Source organism: Lithobates pipiens, unplaced genomic scaffold (genome assembly GCF_037356315.1).
Source record: "Lithobates pipiens isolate NorthernLeopardFrog02 unplaced genomic scaffold, aLitPip1_a1.2 Scaffold_27, whole genome shotgun sequence".
Taxonomy (NCBI): domain Eukaryota; kingdom Metazoa; phylum Chordata; class Amphibia; order Anura; family Ranidae; genus Lithobates; species Lithobates pipiens.
Window position 1 is genome coordinate 37,657,721 of NW_027507788.1, and position 20,790 is coordinate 37,678,510.

Here is a 20,790-nt window from a genome sequence, read left to right on the forward strand (position 1 = left end):
TGGGGGCTTTTTGGAGCATTGTGTGCGCTCACGTGATCTCCTGGTGCTCATCCTTCCCTGATCTGAGGACTGCAGTGGGAAGGGCTAAGATTCCCTAATGACTTCAACAGGGAAGAGAGAAGGAGAGCAGCGGGTGGTCACGTGGGTGCACAGCGGCGCTCTGAAAAAAGGTATTTTGCTGCATAATTTTAAAACACGGATACTGCACAGTTGCACGGTATATTTTTCTGTAACAGAGAAGATTTCAAAATTCAGGATTAGTGATTTTATAACCATAGCGGTGGGAGGGGAAAGGCTCACACACAAGCTGACAGGCGGGGGAGAGGCCGTGGGCTGTAGGAGGCACATAAGCTGATCATGATATCATGGATCAGCAGCCATGATTACAGCAGTCAGCACACTAAGGGGGACACAGGAACAGGCAGGATCAACCAGGCACTTTACAGGACTTCCATGGCCTGGGGTGCAGATCCACCTGATTTTACGTCTCGGTGGTCCGGCGCCGTCTCGGTTAGTGGAGAGGTCCAGCGACTGTGAAGTTATCCAGGGGAGAACTTTTCGGGAGAAGGCCACACAAGGGTTGGCTTCTCAGCAAGAGCCTGAAAAAGCTGAAGGACCTAAGTGAATCCAATCCAGACTGGCTGCAAGATACTGGTACCACACGAGTGTTCTACAAGTTTTTACGTTTTCCTCACTTGTTCTATAGAAAGGTCTGTGGCAGAGACTTATTCCTAACTCGAGTACCCTGTTGGCTGCTAGGCCTGGTGAGAGAAGGACTATCTAATTAGGGTGAGGATCCAGTTGTGAATGGCTATTCTCTGGATTTATTCAAATTGAGAGATTGTTTCATACTGATTTTGACATTAAGAGTACCTGAACTTTTAACCTAAATCCTCTAATCCTATGTTGAGAGACTGTGTTGTTAACTATTTTTTCACAAATAAAAATCCCTTCAAGTGGATCTGTCGTCAGTCTCTACAGTTCTTGGACCATCTACCTCGGGAAACCCCTAGACGCATACGAGGTGAAGAAGGTAACGGTAAGCCCAATAAATTCAGCTGCTCCTTCGGGAGTCAGTGCTACATATATATTGATTGATTTGCCTGAAAGTTATAGCGTCTACAAACTATGGTATATATACTTTTTTTATACTAGTAATTATAGTGGGACCCTGACAGTGTGGTGGGCAATATGACAATAACTGACATTGTCACTGTACTAATTACCCTGGCTGGGAAGGGGTTAAAAGCTATGGGCAATCACAATTTCTCAGAGCTCCTGGGCCACCCAGACTCCCTGTGGTGGACACATCTAGGGGTCACCCATCTCTTTCACATTTTTGTTTATAACATTTTTGCATCATCTTTTGATGAGCTGAAGGTCAGGTGTGGAGTGACTAATGAATTATTTTTTAAATATTTTTTTTTTTTTTATAATTTAAATTTTATTAATTTTTACAATTAAAAACAAGCAGGGAGAGTTACAAAAAGGAAAAACAAAATAACACAGGCCACCAATACAATGGATGAAAAGAAAACAAGTGAACATAACAAATGTTCTTTACAATACGATCCATGGCCTTTTATCTTACTTGCTTACTTTCTTTTTATTTCCTATCTTCCCTCCCCACCGCTTTCCCTGAATATACCCTATCCCCCCACCTGACCTCCCCTGTGTTTGTTGGCCCATCCTCCTCTGTTTATTCTACTAATACCTGGATGTAAGATTCAGTCCTTTTGAATGATCTCCATTTTTTCCATACTGCCCAATATTTGTTCATTTGGTTATTCTCCATTTTAATTAAATATTCCATATTGTTAATATGTTCAATTCTCTGCACCCATTCTCTAATAGTGGGTTTTTTAACTTGTGACCAATTTACTGGTATCAGGGCTTTTGCCGCATTAAGCAAAAAAGCTACCATCGTATTAATTTTTTTTTCCTTTTTAATTTTCGTTTGTGAATTACTACTTATTTCCTCTACTCCATAGAACAAACATTTCAACGGGCAGCATGGTATTTTTTCTCCGGTTATTATTTCTGTATAGGCTAAAATCTCCTGCCAATATAGCTTTATCTCTGGACATTCCCACCAAATGTGAAATGCTGTTCCAGGTGATTTACACTCCCTCCAACAGTACATAGATCTAGAGGGATCTATTTTATGCAGTCTAACCAGAATTAACTGCCATCTCATCATACACTTGTAATTAACCTCTCTAGACGTTGTGTCTGACACCTGCCTATATACTTACTCCATCATCTGCCTCTCCTCTATTTTGATACCCATGTCCACTTCCCATTTTACTATAGCTGGTATACCGTCTTGTGCCTCAATTTCCGACAGAAATTCATACACTCTTGACATACAGTGCTTTACTTTTACTTTAGAATTACATAATTTTTCTATGGGTGTTAAAGTATTCTCATCTCTTATGGGTTTTGGAATTGAACTAACAAAATGTTGAATCTGTACATACTCCCATTCCTTTAAATTTTGCCAACCGTGCTTCTTTAGTATATCTTGTTTTAACATAAAATCACCGCCTAAAGTAATATCTTTTAATTGTATATTTTCCATTTGTTTGCCTAATTGAGTGCCCTTTTCTGGAATAAAAAAATCTGTGCCCTCTAGTGGAATTAATGGAGAATTATAAACTCATTTATTTCTCCGGTGTAGTGCATCCCATATTTTTAATGTTATTATCGTGATTTCATGTGCCTTATTAATACCTATTCTAAATCTAAATTTTGGCGGGATCCAGATAATTTTTTTAAATTGTGTGCCTGTTAGTGACTCTTCCATTTTTACCCACTTCTTTTCTGTGTCCACATTTGCCCATTCCACCATTCTCGCCAACGTGATTGCACTGTAGTATCTATAAATATCTGGCAAAGCCATCCCGCCATTTTTTTTTCCTAATTAATATATTGTAATTTATCCTCGATTTTTTATTTTGCCATATAAATTTTAAAAAGAGTGTTTTTATTATTTCAAAGAAGCTATTTGGAATATTAATTGGAAGCATTTGGAGTTTATAGGTGATTTTAGGTAGAACCACCATTTTCAAGATGTTAATTCTACCTGTCCAAGAAATTGATCCCTTTCTTATATTCCTTAACACTGTTTTGATTTTGTTTACTAATGGGATATAATTCGCTTGGTATAGGTCCTGGACCGTCTTTGTTATTTTTATGCCTAGGTATGTTATTTCTTTTTTTTCCCATGTAAAGGGATATTCTTGTTGTAATGACATCTCTTCCTCATTATCCAATCCTATATTCAATATAACTGTTTTTATAGGATTTATTTTAAAATTTGAAAGAGCACCATATTCTTTTATATCTTTTATTAAGCTAGGTAAGGACAATCTTGGTTTGGTTATATATAGGAGTATGTCGTCCGCGTAAGCCACCACCTTATGGTCTTCTTCCCCCCATTTAAACCCACTTATATTTAAGTTATTTCGAATCTTTGCCAAAAATGGTTCCAGGGCAATCATGTATAGCAGGGGCGAAAGTGGGCAACCCTGCCTTGTCCCATTTAGCATTTAAAACACGGACGACATACTCCCATTTACTCCCACTCTAACTGTTGGTTGTGTATATAGATTATTGATCCATTTCAGCATCTTTGGGCCTAAGCCCATGTTCTGGAGAGTTTCTATTATAAAACACCAATCAATTCTATCGAATGCCTTTTCGGCATCGATAGAAATCAATACCATTGGGGGTTTATTTTCCCTATCTTTACCTATAAGAAGCAGAGTCCTCAAACTGTTATCTCGTCCCTCCCTTCCTGGGATGAATCCTACCTGGTCCCCATTTATTAATTCCGGCATCAAGTTTTTTATTCTTGTTGCTAATACCTTCGCGTATAACTTTGTATCAGCATTCAACAATGATATTGGCCGGTAGTTGGAGCAGATGGATTCATCCTTACCTGGTTTCGCAATAACTGTTATATTTGCCAATAAGGCCCTTTCCTCATACTCTCATCATCACCCAATCTATTCCAATATTTGCATAATTCAGGGACCAATTGATGTTTAAATTTCTTGTAATACCTGATTGTGAAACCGTCCGGGCCTGGACTTTTCCCATTTGGTGTTTCTTTTATTGCTTTATATATTTCTTCTGGCCTAATTGGCTCATCTAAACTTTTGGCCCTTTCTTCTGATATTTTAGGTAAATCTGTTTCACTTAAGTATTGCTGAATTTAAATTTTCCTTTTCTCCTTTTGTGCCCCTGACTCATTACTTGTTATTGAATATAAGGTTTTATAGTATGTTTTAAAGGCCTCTGCGATCTCTGACGTTCTAAATTTTACTTCCCCGTATTCATCTTTAATCTTCTCAATATAATTTAAGGCTTTTTTTTCCCGTGCTATTCTTGCCAGATATTTCCCCGTCTTATTCGCCCACAGATATCTTTCTTTAGCTACATTTTTATACACACTTCTATGTTTTTGCTCTATCAACTCATTTAATTGTGTACGTTTTTGGATGATCTCCTTGTATATCTTTTTATCTAGTTGTCTCTTATGTTTTTGTTCTAACTCTTAAAGCGCTTTTTTTAAGTTATCGTATCTTGCTTCGCTTTCTTTTTTTTTACCAGAGCCTATACTAATTAACTTCCCTCGAATTAGGGCTTTATGCGTTTCCCATAAGGTGGCTTTGGAGACTTCTATGGTGTCCTTTATTTTAAAATATTGTTCTATTTCTGTTTTTATATTACTCTCAACTTCCTCATTCTCAATCAGCGCCTCATTAAGTCTCCAAGTCCCCTTTCTGGGCTCTTTTTCCCACTGCCTAATTTTAGCTATCACCGGGGCATGGTCCGATACCGTAATGTTACCTATCTGGACATTTACCAGCTTTTCTAATGTTTCATGGTCTAAGATTATATAGTCCAGTCTTGCATAAGTATCGTGAACCGGAGAGTAATATGTATAATCCTTTTCCACCGGGTTACGTGCTCTCCACTCATCCACAAGCTGTATAATTTTTTTTTTTTATATTCTGTGTTGTTTAATTTCTTGAGGGGGATTAACTGATGTACTGTCTATTTCGGGCTTCATGGTAAAATTCATGTCCCCTGCTATGATCATATGTTTATATTTCTCTATTATTTTCAATATCCCATTTAGGTATTTTTTTGGGGCCTTATTGGGACAGTAAATGTTAATTAGTGTGTATTTTTGCCTTAGTATATTACCCTTTAAGAGTAAAAACCTCCCTTCCTGGTCCACCTTCATCTCCTCTAACTTCCACCCAACAGCTTTTGCAAACCCAATAGCGACCCCCCTAGATCCCCTAATCGGGGAATCAGCATAATACCAAATTGGATATTTTCCTGTATCTATCCGAGTATTGGAATCCAGGGCTAGATGTGTCTCCTGTAAAAAAAACAATATCCGTGAGATAGCCCTCCAGTTCTTCAAAGATATTAAACCTTTTCCTTGGAGAATTCATTCCTCTCACATTATATGTTACTATCTTAAGTTCTGCCATCCAGTACTTCTAAAATCTTTCCTATTTCTCTTATTGGATTCGGGCCAACCCACTTTCCCTCCCTCCCCACCCCCCCTCCCCCATTCCCATCCCGTCATTTGATGTAATTTTGACCCCTTGGTCTGGGATAATTTCTCCGGAACCTCCTTGTTCCTTATGTCCCTATGTCCTAGGGTGAAGTTCTGTTTGGCCGTGTCGCCATCCATCTCGCCTATTACTTGCAAGATGAATACTAGACATGCCCGGAGGATCTCAGTCCCCCCCCACTACCTCCCTGTCCCCTCCTCATCCCCCCCTTTAGAGGGAGGGGGGAGGGAGAGAGGGGGGATGGGAGGGGAGACAACCCCGGGGGTTTGCAAAAGGAACATGCAGTCCAGCCTGTCGGCTGCTATCACTTATCCCCCCCACCTGTTACAGGAGAGGGGGGGTTCACTCATCCCCCAGCCATCTCCCCCCCCGCTCCCCCCCAACCCCCGCCACCACCCTACGCCCCGGTCCTTGGGACTGGAATATCAAGTTTTTTACTAAATTCTGTTACATCTTCAATATGTCTCAGTCTCCCAGTCCGTCCGTTCTTTCTGCCTATTAAGCATGCAGGAAACCCCCAGTTATACTGCACCCCGTTCTCAATCAAAACTGCTAATAGCGGTTTTAGTGCTCTTCTTCTTTTCAAGGTATCTGGAGATAGATCCTGGAATATCTGTATATCTTTTCCTTCATATACAATTGGTGCTTTTACTCTTATGTTTTTCCATATTTGATTTTTATCTTCTTCCTGCTGCAAACGCACTATTATGTCCCGTGGGATACCCTGCGGCAATTCTTTAGGTTTCCTTAAGCGATGCACCCTTTCGATGTTTATTGGATTTGTCATTTCTTTATTCATCAAGAGGTTTTTATTATTTCTGTTAAATCTTCTTGCTGTACAGTATCCGGAACTCCTCGTATTCTTATATTTTTCCTTCTATCCCTATTTTCTTGGTCCTCTACTTTATATGCTTGCTCTTGTTGAACTTTTTTTAAAGAAATTACTTCAGCTTCTAATTTCTTTATTATGTTTGCTTCTTTTTCCGCTTTTTTTTCAATTTCTTCTACCCGTTCCAGTACATGAGCAAGATTCTTATGTACTCTATCCATTTCCTTTTTCATGGAATTTTCCAAAGCTGCAAACATAGAAATTTATTTTTTTGTAGGCAATGCCAAGGGATTTTCAAGCTGCAGCAAATGGGACTGTGTATCCTCTATTTCATGGTCTAAATCAGCTGATTGATCAGTCTCAACCTCCGGCGTACACTCTTGGGCTTGTAGGGAGTTGTTTTGAGCTTGTTGTCTTTTTTCCCTCTTTTCCTTGTCCTTTTTGTCTTTATTTTCTGCTTGGGAACTTCTTGTTTGCAACTGCTTCTCTAGTTGTTGTTTCTCTGAACCCCCCATGTGAGTAACAAATTTATTCATGGAGTCGGGACTTACAACCAGGCTCCGCCGGGGTGATTTAGGAATTGCTCCTGTCTTTCCCTTCATTATCTAAGTATCTGCTCAGTCTCAAGAAGTAAAAATGTCACACTTGTGCCACTATTTGTCACCGTATAGTCTCTGTTATTTTTTTTTTTTTTCTTTCCCTTTTTTTATTATTATGATTTCAGTTTATATTTATTACATATAACTTCAGACCCAAACTCATTCCTTATTTGTCATAAGGGAATGCCTTAACGTAACGGTTTGACCTTGCTGTAGCTTGATTTGTGTGTATTTCTGTAGTATAGGACTAGGCCAACAAGTACCAAACACTCAGTATCAGCACTCATTAGACTTTTTCCAGGCTTACGGACCATCTACTCCTTTGAATTACATTAGACTCGTTTGCACACAATCTCATGTTAACCAGGTTGCTACCATCACTTGCAGGGAGAGTCCAATGCAAACGGGGAAAAAAAAAAGGTCTATTAAAAAACACCAATTTAGAGTCACTTTATCACACTCAGGGTCTCTTATTTGCTATATTAGCATAAAACAGATAGCACTATTTTATTTTTTTCAATTCAATCGCTACAGTATTTTCAGCACAAGTTATTAGCGGTATCAACTTCTGCATATATTCTCCTTTAAAGCGCTTAGAGAGAGTACTAGTAACCATTTATCCATCTATCAGAAAAAATAAAAAATTCTCCAGTGTTTCAATAGCTTATAGTATAGTCCACATACCACATCTTCACTCTCTCTCTTCCTCTCTCTGAGATTTCTCTCTGTTAAGTTCTTTCAACTGTATGTGGTTATAGCTTCGTACCTTCTCGTGTAGATTTAGCCTCTCTGTCATAAGCACTTTATTGTCAGCAGAACGAAACTCCTCTTTCTGTAGATCCCGTCTTTCGCCACCAGAGGGCGCCCAGCGCCACCACTCCGCTCCTCCGGGAATCCGCGGGCCGTCGGATTCGTCCGAGACACCGCTCAGGACACCGATCCCCTCAGCCGGGACACCGAACCAGACTCGGCTCTGCTCGTCTCCGTTCCGTCAGGTCGTCCCCGTGGCAGCGTTTCCCGCTCCCGCACGGAGCCCCGGGAGACAGCGACAGTGGAGGTAAGGGGCGCAGCAAGCGGGCTCTGCAGAGTAGGCCACGTAGGGAGAGCGGGGAGAGGCTACTGTGAGGCTGCCGAGGCCCCTATTAGGCCAGGCATTGCAGCTGTATCGCAGCTGTAAGGGGGGAACCGATCCTCACCTGTACGTCTAGGTGTGGACACGCTCCCTTTCCGAGTCTCCTCCCCCTCATCAGCAAATATTTTTTGTTCAGTAATACCATCTGGGCACAGTTTGCCGGTCTGACCCAGGAGCTCTTAGAATCACCTTTGGAGGTGCCGTTGTCCTATGCAGGTATTGAGAAACTGGTTATGACAGTTTATTCAAGTTTCCAGTCAGCTGGGGTCAATCCCTCCCAGCTGGCTCAACGGAAATGGGAGGCTCTGATTCCTGGGCTGTCCGAGGAGGGGTGGGAGGAGGCCTCTGAAATCTGCTTCCAGGACCTTCTAAGTTCTAATGATCGCTATACACAGTTCAAATTTATACACCAGCTGCATTATACTCCTGCCAGATTGGCCCGCATGGGCTTTGACTCCCCCTGTTCCAGATGTGGGCATATAGAAGCTGAGTACTTACATGTGTTTTGGTCTTGCCCTGCCTTGTCAGTATATTGGAAGGACTTATTTTGTTTTTTTGACAACACTTTACATTTATGGTCAAAGCCCTATGGCCGATACGGATATGAACAAGTAGCCTCTACCATAAGATTAACCACATGAAATGGACCTGAAGTGTGCCCTGATCTGATGGTCGGTATACCAAAATAAGGGGGCATACCCTAGATTAGAAATTAATATGTGTGAAGAGAAATGAATTTGAGAAATGCCCTGAAAAGGGGAAGGGAGGGTGGGTGCCGCGCACCGGAAACCGACAAAGACCACAGGCGAGCGGGCTGGTTAAATACCCTCCGGGCTCCTCCCATAAATTCAGGCCACCACACTGGCCTTCTTACTTATGGTCAAAGCCCTATGGCCGATACGGATATGAACAAGTAGCCTCTACCATAAGATTAACCACATGAAATGGACCTGAAGTGTGCCCTGATCTGATGGTCGGTATACCAAAATAAGGGGGCAAAACATTCAGGTAGGGGTGCAGTTTATTAGTTTTAGCTTAATTAGTTGAGCAAGTTTGGTGAACGCTTGTGCCATTTCCACCCGAGGATTGGGAATGTACCGGGCGAGGTAGGCAGGGTCCCAACTGCTTAGTCTTTCAATGACGTGACTTGGGACCCACGCCAACATGCTGCCAAGGGTGCTCAAACACTAAGAGTGTCCAGGGTATGGACCGGGGTCGAGGTGTAGGCTGTGTAGAAGAACCCCATGTGTTCGGGAAACTGGCAGGTACACAAGTGTTGGCACGAAAGCAACAGGGAACAAGAGTCTACGCGTTCCGGTAGGAGTGACAGTAGGTAGTCGAGTACGGTTACTTGATACCAAGCTCTGCTTCTCTATAGAAATGGACGTCCATCCTGGAGTCAGATTGCTGGGTTTTAGACACTGCAAGGAGGAGGATGAAATGAAGTTGGTAGCGAGCCAAGTGACGACTATGCAGAACTTGGCCTGCGGGATTGCTAAAGGCCTGGAATGAACATACAATGGACATTAAACTGGTGCCACCGGGCTAACTGCAGCAGTCTGTGCAGGAAGGACACAACCGAGAGCGGTCCAGACCTGGCTTCAATAACCAGATGAGCCTCGGCCCAGTTGTCGGTGGTGAAAACCACCGCCTGTCCTGTCCTGACATGACCCCAGATACGAGAGGCTGTCATGACCGGGTATAGCCTGAAGAGGGAGGAAGTCCAGGTAAACCGGGGTTTAGGAGTATCCCTGATGCCATGGTCCTGTAAACCAGTGGTGGCCAAAAATTCCCGCGAAGCCTGTGGAGGCTGTGGCATCTGTCACTACCGGGGGCGACAGGGGCATCGTAGACGGTTTAAACACCGATACATCGATCCATGCAGTAAGGAACCTTCCGACATTGACAGGTCTGCTATTGCCACGGCATCTAAATTAAGGATCTGAGAAGGGTCCTGTGTCCGTGAGAGGAGGACCAGGAGGCGTGACATAAAGATCGATCCTGGGGAATGGCCCGTATTGCAGATTTGAACATTCGTCAGGTAGTGTCTGTGTAGAACCTGGCTGCCAGTGCTCCCAACACTAAATTGGCTAGGCCATGGAAAACCACAAAGGGCCACGTAGATGGCCGCTTAGATGACCAGACTGGGAAATATGCGAGGATTTCATGTCCCTAAAGATGGCAGTTGTGATGGGCGAGCGTTTCCGTTGGCTATGGGCCGATGCCTCGAAGTGGGGATCTTGCTGTATGAGCCATAAAGACAGGTGGCTCTCCGGGCCCTGTAAGGATGAGAAATGCTGAACGCTGGCTAGGTAAAGCCTGAGCGTGTTACAGGAAGAAGCCAGTTGCGTGTGTCGACACGATCCAGGTGCTGGATGGAGGTTGAACTCAACTATCCTATTTAAACGTGTGCTTGCGACAATTGCGTGGGAGTTTGTCACTGGAAATGTGTTCATAGTGACTGTGAGAAATTCGTATTATCGCATGTGCTTTGCGAAGACTGCAGGAGTTGTGCTTGAACATGTGATTGGGTGCATGCTTGCCACGATTGTAAGATGTTATGCCAAGATGCGTGCTTGCAACGATTGCAAGATGTTATGCCAAGATGCGTGCTTGCAACGATTGCAAGATGTTATGCCGAGATGCGTGCTTGCAACGATTGCAAGATGTTGTGCTAGGATGCGTGCCTGCAACGATTGCAAGGAGTTACACCAGGATGCGTGCTAGCCATGATTGCAAGATGTTATGCTAGGATGCGTGTGTGCAATGATTGCTAGAAGTTATGCCAGGATGCGTGCCTGCAATGATTTCAAGGAGTTATGCCAGGACGCGTGCCTGCAACGAATGCAAGAAGTTATGGTAAGATACATGGGTAGCCAGGTCGGAAAAGACGGAAGTCCATCCAGTCCTAACCACAAATCAAACAAATAAATATCGCCCAACCCGACACCCAATTCTACACCCACAGCTGATCCAGAGGAAGGCAAAAAACCCCAGCAGAGCATGGCCCAATTTGCTACAGCAGGGAAAAAATTCCTTCCTGATCCCCCGAGAGGCAATCGGATTTTCCCTGGATCAACTATACCTATAAAATAAGCACCCCGTTACAATGTACATTTAGGAAAGTATCCAGGTTTTCCCAAAGCAATCTATTGAGCCAGCCGGAACTGCCTGCTAGCAATGATTGCAACAAGTTTGTGCCTGGACATCTGCTCGCAATGATTGCAAGAGGTCTTATGCTCGAATGCGTGCTAGCAATGATTTGCCAGAGGTCTAAGCCTGAATGTGTGCTTGCAATGATTGCAAGAAGTCTATGTTTGGATGCGTGCCTGCAACGATTGCAAGAAATCTACGCTTGGATGCATGCTTGTAATGACTGCAAGAAGTCTACGCATGGATGCGTGTTTGCAATGATTGCAAGAAGTCTATTATTGTATGCGTGCTTGCTATGACTGCCAGACTTCCATGTTTGAATGCGAGCTTGCAACGATTGCACGAAGATTATGCTTGATGCGTGCTTGCAATGATTTGCAAGAAGTCTATGCTTGGATTCGTGCTTGCAACGATTGCAAAAATCTACGCTTGTATGCGAACTTGCAACGACTGTACGACGTCCATGCCTGAATGCGTGCTCACAACGGTTGCAAGAAGTCTACACTTGAATGCGAGCTTGCAACGATTGCAAGAAGTCCAGGCCTGTATGCGTGCTCGCACCAACTGCAAGACGTCCATGCTTGACTGCGTACTAGCAACGATTGCAAGAGGTCCATGCTAGGATGCGTGTTTGCGATGATTGCAAGAAGTGTACGCTTGTGTGCGTCCATGCTTGGACGCGTGTATGCAAAGATTGCAAGAAGTCTATGCTTGAATGCGTGCTTGCAACGATTGCCATAAGTCCATTTAATGAAAACCTGTTATGACAGAGGCATAAGCCGGTCATGCCGTGACTGTGACTGATGACGAACCGGACTCTGGAGCATGCACTGAAATGAGGCTAAAGCACTGGGGCACACCGTAACGAATCGGTGCATGTATGCAACTGGATTCGAAACGGAGCGCGGTACGCGGTGGAGAAATTTATTTGATTGCCATGACAGAGGCACTAGTCGGTCGTGCCGCTGTTGCGACTATCCGTTAATCGTGCATGCTCTAAAGCAAGTACTGGAATGTGGCTGAAATACCTGGGCGCGCCGGGACGAATCGGTGCATCGTAGATGCGACTGGATTCGTATCGGACGTCCTACGTGACAGTGAAATTGATTTCCCATGACAGAGTCATGAATCAGAGAACCGAAACCTGCAACCAATAATGAATCCTGACTCTGGAGCATGTACTGAAATGAGGCCGTAACCAACTGGGGCACACCGAAACGAATCGGTGCATCACGGATGCGACTAGATTCGAATCGGAGCGCGGTAAGTGACAGTGAAATGAGTGACAAAAGTTTGCCATGACAGAGGCCCGAATCGGTCGTGCCGCGATTGCGACTGACAACGAACGGGGCTCCGGAGCATGTACTGAAATGAGGCCGAAATACCTGGGGCACGCCGGCACGAATTGGTGCGTCGTAGACGCGACTGGATTCGTATCGGAACGTGATACGTGACAGTGAAATGATCCCATGACAGAGACCCGATCGCTTAGCAACGAGCGGGCTCTGGAGCATGTACTGAAATGAGGCCAACGTAACTGGGACACGTCGATCGAACCTGTGCGTTTTCTTGAGAAATGTGACTGGTTTCGACTCGAACGTACTAGGTGACAGTGAAATGATTCCCATGACAGAGACCCGAACGATTAGCCACGAGCGAGCTCTGGAGCATGTACCGAAATGAGGCCAACGTAACTGGGACACGTCGATCGAACCTGTGCGTTTTCTTGAAAAAATGTGACTGGTTTCGACTCAAACGTACTAGGTGACAGTGAAATGATTCCCATGACAGAGACCCGATCGATTAGCCACGAGCGAGCTCTGGAGCATGTACCGAAATGAGGCCAACGTAACTGGGACACGTTGATCGAACCTGTGCGTTCGAGAACTGCGACTGGTTTCGATTTGAACGTACTAGGTGACAGTGAAATGAATTCCCATGACAGAGACCCGATCGATTAGCCACGAACGAGCTCTGGAGCATGTACTGAAATGCGGCCAAGCAGTTAGGGGCACACCGGAATGAATCGGCGCATTTAGCGGATGCGACTGGATTCGAACCGGAGCGCCGTGCGTAACAGAAATGAGTGAAATGATGAAATGACCTACGTGAGCCAGCTATGGCAGAGGTAGGAGTCGTTGTGCCGTGAGACACGACTGGCAATGATTTTGACTGTGGAACACAGTAACGAGACTATATAACAAGTACTAAAACAGTGCAGTTTTTCCTACCAGCAATATCTACCGAAATGACGCCCGTGAAATGAAGGGCGCTGCGAAATAGGAGCGTATTGAGTGATAACAACCGGTATCATAACGAACGATTCGATATTTCAGGTTTTAACGACACTAAAAATAGTACAGGAAGGTCAATCGAGACCCTTACCTGCGGCAGTCGAGCTGGCGACGTTGTACAGAGCCGGCGACGTTGTACAAAACGAACGGGAAAGAAAACCACGAGAGAGACGTTTTGTCCGGATGGAAACGAAACACGAGCCGTCGGCCTAGTGACGTAGTGCCGCGCACCGGAAACCGACAAAGACCACAGGCGAGCGGGCGGGTTAAATACCCTCCGGGCTCCTCCCATAAATTCAGGCCACCACACTGGCCTTCTTACTTACCTGTACCTCATACTCCTGAAGTTGCTTTACCTGGTGTGTTAAATGACTTTATCCACAGGAATTATGCTCGTACCCTTGTAAGTATATTGGTATTCTATGCCTATGCTATCGCTCCGGATATACAAACCTTTTGCTGCATGGTGAATAAAGTATTGCCCATCTTCAAGCTCATTTACCATGGCAGAGCATGCCCTAAAAAGTTATTCAAGATCTGGCAATCATTGCTGATTCCTTTTGGAGAAACACTCCGCTATCCCAACAGTAGTGGGTAGCAGACTTATGTTTATAACACTATATTTGTTCCTATCAGGTTCATGTACCTACGCGGTCCCTAAAAAGCAATATTGAGAACCCACTATATGACAACCCCCCCGTTTGGGAATTGGGGGTTCTGATTCTGATAAGTTATTAAGTTCACCATGTTGGGCCAGAGGTTTTATAACACTCGTTGTATTCCTGATGTACCCTTTTGAAAAGTGTTTATTTTATATTGAAAATTCAATAAACAAATTCTTAAAAAAACAAATGAAAAAAAAAACATCTAGGGGCAATTAAGGGTTTAACTGTGTACCCAACTATGTGTAATGTGTGATGCTTTTCCTAATCAATGTGGTTGTTCATTCTCCCTGCTTTGAAGGGAGAAAAAAAAAAAAAACAGCCACATGACTGCTCCGTGTAAAAAGCCCTGTGTTTTTAGTAAACACAGGGCTCTGTACTATGATTCAATAAGCCAATCAGCAGATCCCAGCCATAAATCATTGGCTGGAACCTCCTTAATGACTTGAGCACAGATGGGGATGCCGGTGTGATCATGCATATGTATGCGATATGGCTCAGAGTGGCCGCTCTGTCACAGTATTTTTGCAGTGGGGGCTATTGGTTAAACTCTTTCAAATCAAAACTGAAAACGTTCTTCTTTAGACAAGCCTTCATCTAACTGTCCCTTTTTTGTTCCTTTGTGTATCACATGTTTTCATTTCTTTTGTAAATTTCTTGGAGAAGATACCTTTAAAGACCTACCGTATTTATCAGTGTATAAAAATCAGGGGAAAATCGTGGGTGCTTGTTATAAGCCAATCACCCGCTGATTGTGGGTGGCTTTCGGCCGTTCTCGGCGGCTTTCGGCTGTTCTCGGTGGCCGAGTGCGGCCAAAAGTGGCCGAAAGCCACCGAGAACGTCCGAGAGCTACCGAGCGCCGCCAAGATACACAGGACAACCAGGTCTGTATCTCGGCGGCGCCATTTTTAAACGTCAAAGCCAAAAATGTCACTGACAAGGCTGCATGACAAGGCTGCATATAACACTGACAAGGCTGCAAATGACACTGACAAGGCTGCAGATGAACACTGATAAGGCTGCAACGATGGGCATTTAAATGTAAGTTTTTTTCCTTAAACTTCCCTCCTAAAAGCTTTTTCCTTAAAATTCCCTCCTAAATAAGGGGTGCATGTTATACACTGGCACGTGTTATACGCCGATAAATGCGGTATATAAAAATAACGTTTATTATTACAGTAAAACCTTGGATTGAGAGTAACTTGGTTTGAGAGCATTTTGCAAGACAAGCAACATTTCAAAATAAATTTTGACTTGATATACAAACAATGTCATGTCACAACTGAGTATAAAAGAGACGAGAGGCGTCTCTAAGTGTAGCAATATGGTTAAATTTAATGAAGGTACAACATTTAGCAACTCACAAGGTTAATGACTAAAACAGGCACATCTAAGTATGCAGGCATCCAGGGTAAAGCTGTCCACATAGACCATCCTCTGCACCGCCTTCAATGTCATCCCTTCCACACTGCGCTCCATGAACACTTCAAGCCTCATTTTCAGATCTCTCTACTGCAGGGTGGTCTTCCTGGTCATGATTGCAGACTAACAGCGGTGGTGTGGAGGATGGTCTATATGGACATATTTACCCCAAATGTCTGCATACTTTGATGTGTCTCTTTTAATTATCAACCTTGTGAGTTGCTAAATGTTGTACCTTCATTAAATGTAACCATATTGTCACACTTAGAGGCACCTCTCTTCTTTTCTTTTATACTCTGTAGTTCCTGCTGGATTTTTCTTCTAATCCTCTTGTGGAGGCTGCCATTTGTGGATGGACATTTTATGGTTACACAATCTATCACATAGTTACATAGTTAGTCAGGTTGAAAAAAGACACAAGTCCATCCAGTTCAACCATAAAAAATTAATAAATAAAATAAAAAATATCATACAATCCCATATACCCAATGTTATACCCACAGTTGATCCAGGGGAAGGTGAAAAAAAAACAGAAAAGCATGATCCAATTTGCTACAGCAGGGGAAAATATTCCTTCCTGATCCCCTAAGAGGCAATCGGATTTTCCCTGGATCAACTTTACCTATAAATGTTAGTGCCCAGTATTATTATGTACATTTAGGAAAGAATACAGGCTTTTCTTAAAGCAATCTACGGAGCTGGCCAGAACCATCTCTGGAGGGAGTCATTTTCACAGCTCTTATGCCGCATACACACGACCGGACTTTTTTAACAGCAAAGGTCCAACGGAACGAGTCTGTCGGACAATTCGATCTTGTGTGGGCTCCATCGGACCTTTGCTTGCCAAAAATCCAGCAGACTTTAGAAATAGAACATGTTTTAAAATTTTCCACCAGAACTCCGCCGGACCGAGAAATCCGTTCGTGTGTATGCTAGTCCGACGGACAAAAACCGACGCTAGGGCAGCTATTGGCTACTGGCTATGAACTTCCTTATTCTCGTCCGGTCGTACGTCATCACGTTCGAATCCGTCGGACTTTGGTGTGATTGTGTGTGGCCAAGTCCGTTCATTTGGAAAGTCTGTCGGAACTCCACGGTAAGTCCATCGGAAAGATCGTCAGACCTAGTCCCTCGAAAAGTCCGGTCGTGTGTACACGGCAGTACTGTGAAAAAACCTTTTCGTCCTCTAGATGTAAAGAGTGCCCCCTTGTCCTCAGTGTTGACCGTAAAGTGACTAACTCAACACCAAGTTCACTATATGGACCCCTTATATATTTAAACATGGTGATCATATCCCCCCTTAATCTCCTCTTCTCAAGAGTGAATAAATTCAGTTCCTCTAATCTTTCCTCATAGCTGAGCTCCTCTGTGCCTCTATCACATTGTTATAATCTTTTTATATGGACTATAAACTGAAGGACTTATGAATAAATGATTGTGGAATGAATCATCTGAGATTCCAATATTTCTTATGGGGAAATTCGCTTTGATGTAAGAGTGCTTTGGATTACAAGCATGTTTCCTGAACGAATCATGCCAGCAAGCCAAGGTTTTACTGTATTATCATTATTAGTTGAAGTGTATACATGGGTTAAAAAAAATTACCAGCAGATGTGGTTTCTTATGGCAATTCTGTACCATATTGGTGTTAAACCTGTTACTTGAAGCCATGTACACCTGCAGATTTACTGGCTTGGCACCCAGGCCATAGTGTACCGATGGCTCCTAAACTGGTGGGATCAGGGAAGCTGCCCCTTTTGCCTTTATTTTTTTATGTGGTCCTTTCCATGACCCCGTCTTGGTTGCTGGAGAACTGCAAAAGCCACTTATCGCCCTGTCCTTTTTACTCTTGCAGGCATCTCTAATCAATCGTTTCAGTTAAATGGTAAAAAGTGAATAGTTAGTAATAATATTTCCAAATGCAGTTACTCACTAGACATCACGATTCCAAGCGTCAGACTGAAAATCAACACCACCACCAGGACAACTGCTACGAAGATGAGTACAGTAAGACGATTATGATGAGGCCTTCTACTCTGTAGAGAAACTAAAGACAACGCAAATAATTATTATTACACTGAGATCATGCTTCTAAATGAAGATTTTGAGAAAAACATAGATCTGACCAAAGACCATTGCAGACTTCACATTCCCCTGCCGAAAACTCAAGTTAACATAAATTACCCACCAAAAAGTGGGGTCATTAGATAGAATATTCCAAGTAGTTCTAATAGCAAGTTGAAATGTCTACAGCAAGAGTGGTATAGCTTTCACAGTAAATAGATACATTATTATGTTATAGCATAACAATATATGATTTAGCTTGTACCTTTTCAGCAGCAGCAGCAGATTCTCATTCTCCCTAACTGTGTGAGAAAAACATGGGATTTTGGGTAAACCTTATACCCATAAACCCAGGTTTATGGGTATAAGGGCAGGAAGGGAGCATGTGTCTATTAGCCCTTGTACACATGGTCGGACATTCCGATGGACAATGTCCGATAGGACCGTGTTGTCGGATAATCCAACAGTGTGTGGGCTCCATCGGGCTGTTTCCGTCTGAGTATCCAACGGACCAAGTTTTCCAGCTGGGCTATAACATTTTCCGACAACATGATCCGATCGGACTTTGTCCGATTGTGTGTAGCGAATTCTGATCGGACAAAGTGCCACGCATGCTCAGATCAAATTCCTAGACCAAAGCTATTGGCTACTAGCCTGAACGTAGTCTCGTCCTAACGAAATAACGTCATCACGTTAAGTACGATCGGAATTTCTGACAACTTTGTCCGACTGTGTGTATTCAACAGTGTCGGACAAAATCTGACGGATTTGGTTGTCGGAATGTCCGACCGTGTGTACAAGGGCTTAGACACATGCCCCCTTCTATTGGACTTTTTTCTATTGCATTTTTATTGGACATCTGGGATCAACGGTACTTTACCATTGGTCCAAGACTCCAAGCTGACCATTGAGCTCAGTGCCTCTGACAAGAAGTGAGGAGAGGCACTATGAGCTCATCCTCTCAGTCAGCTGCAAACAGAGTGTGACAGCTTGTATTTAAACTGGCTGCTCTGTATGTAGCTTCTGATAGGCTGCATAAGGAGCCCTGTATCTCCAGAACCATAGGTCCTAGGCGCCGCTCTGACCAGTGGTGGGGTAGGTCTTCGGCTACCTAACCCCCAAATTTGGGGTTTCTACGACCCCTTGAAACTCGGTTGTTTTTTTGTGATTTTTTGGGGGGCAATTGGGCCTATCTTAAGATAAGGGGCGTGGATATGCTGCTCCAATAGCTGCTATGTTAATTCATCCCTGGTCAGAGGCACTGAGCTCAATGGACAGCTTGAAGTCTTGGACCAATGGTAAAGTACCATTATCCCCAGATTTCAAATAAAAAGCCTCTCACTGCAGTGTCAAAGAAGGAGCATGTGTCTTAGGCCGGGTTCACACCGCTGCGATGCGGGAACGCCGCGAATCCGCAGCGTTTTCCCGCATCGCATTACTCCCGCCGGCAGTTCACACTGCCCTATGCGGACGGCTGGGAGTGTCAATGATATGTTAATGACACCCCCAGATCCGTCTGCATATCGCAGTGCGATCTGCCGACTCGCACAGGAATCGGATCGCATGGTGTGAACCCCCATGCGATCCGATTCTGTTGCGGACCAAAAAAAGGGTCCCGTGCGAGTTTGCTGCGGGACCGATGCGAATTCAGCCATACTATCTGTATGGCTGAACTCGCATCGCTACGGAGATCGGATGTGATTTGCGGTGCGAATCACATCCGGATCTCCCCCCGCAGCAGTGTGAACCCAGCCTAAAAGACAAATGCTCCCCCCTTCCAGCCCAGCCCTCTTAAAGGGGTTGTAAAGGTTTGTTTTTTATTTTCTACATAGGTTCCTCTAAGCTAGTGCATTGTTGGTTCACTTACCTTTTCCTTCGATTTCCCTTCTGAATGTTTTTTTTCTTTGTCTGAATATCTCACTTCCTGTTTCTCCTCAGTAAACTTCTCACCATCATCCGAGCTGGTGGTTAGTCAGCCAGAACAGCTTACTGAACAGCTTACTGAGGAGGAACAGGAAGTGAGAAATTCAGACAAAGAAAACAAAGAAAAAAAACATTTATAAGGGAAATCGAAGGAAAAGGTAAGAGAACCAACAATGCACTAGTTTATAGGAACCTATTTAGAAAATAAAAAATTAACCTTTACAACCCCTTTAACTACAAGGAAATACATGGGTTTAAGGGTATAAGATTTTCCCACAATGAGAATTTGCTGCTGTTGAAAAGGTACTGTTATAATCAAGCCAAATCATATATTATTATGCTATAACACAATAATTTTATTATTTATCTATTTACTATGAAATTACTGGTTTGAAGGTATAACTTCAAACTTCAGTAATTTGTCCATTAAGCCACCTGCTTGAGTACAGTTTTTGAAAATATAGTAAATTACCCTAAAAACAATATATAATTATTATTTGTATATCATTTATGGTAATTAACCCCTTGCCACCCAGGCCAATTATGACACTTCTCTCCTACATGTAATAATCATTTTTTTTTTCTAGAAAATGACTGAGAACCCCCAAACATTTTATATATATATTGTTTTAGCAGACACCCTAGGGAATAAAATGGTGGCCGTTGCAACTTTTTATGTTAAATGGTATTTGCGCAGCGATTTTTCAAACACGATTTTTTGGGGAAAAAAAACAACTAAAGATAGCCCGATTTTTTTTGTACAATGTGAAAGATGATGTTACGCTAAGTAAATAGATATCTAACATGTTGCACTTTACAATTGCTCACACTCGTGGGTTGCCGCCAAACTTCAATATTGAAAAATCTCCATAGGCGACGCTTTAAGTTTTTTGTTTTTTACAGGTTACATGTTTAGAGTTAGAGGAAATCTAGTGATAGAATTATTGCTCTCGCTCTAACGATCACGGCGTATGTAACTTGTGTGTATCTGTCTCTGATACTAGCCAGTGCCTCACCAGCCACTGACCTCACTGCACGCCCCTGACCGGGAGCGAGCCTGCCAGAGTGCCCCCATTGCAAGCTGCTTGCTCTGGGGGCACTGGGCAGAAGGG

The 20,790-nt window shown here is 43.4% G+C and overlaps 1 protein-coding gene across 5 annotated transcripts in view; it reads right to left on the minus strand.

Moving 5' to 3' along the window:
- Positions 1-20,790, minus strand: part of MFRP (membrane frizzled-related protein) — a 120,860-nt gene that overhangs the window by 88,342 nt on the left and 11,728 nt on the right. For all 5 annotated transcript variants that reach the window (XM_077456807.1, XM_077456803.1, XM_077456806.1 and 2 more), the window contains one exon: positions 17,625-17,738. In XM_077456807.1, coding sequence (XP_077312933.1) covers positions 17,625-17,738 — 114 coding nt within the window. The remainder of the gene's footprint in view (positions 1-17,624; positions 17,739-20,790) is intronic.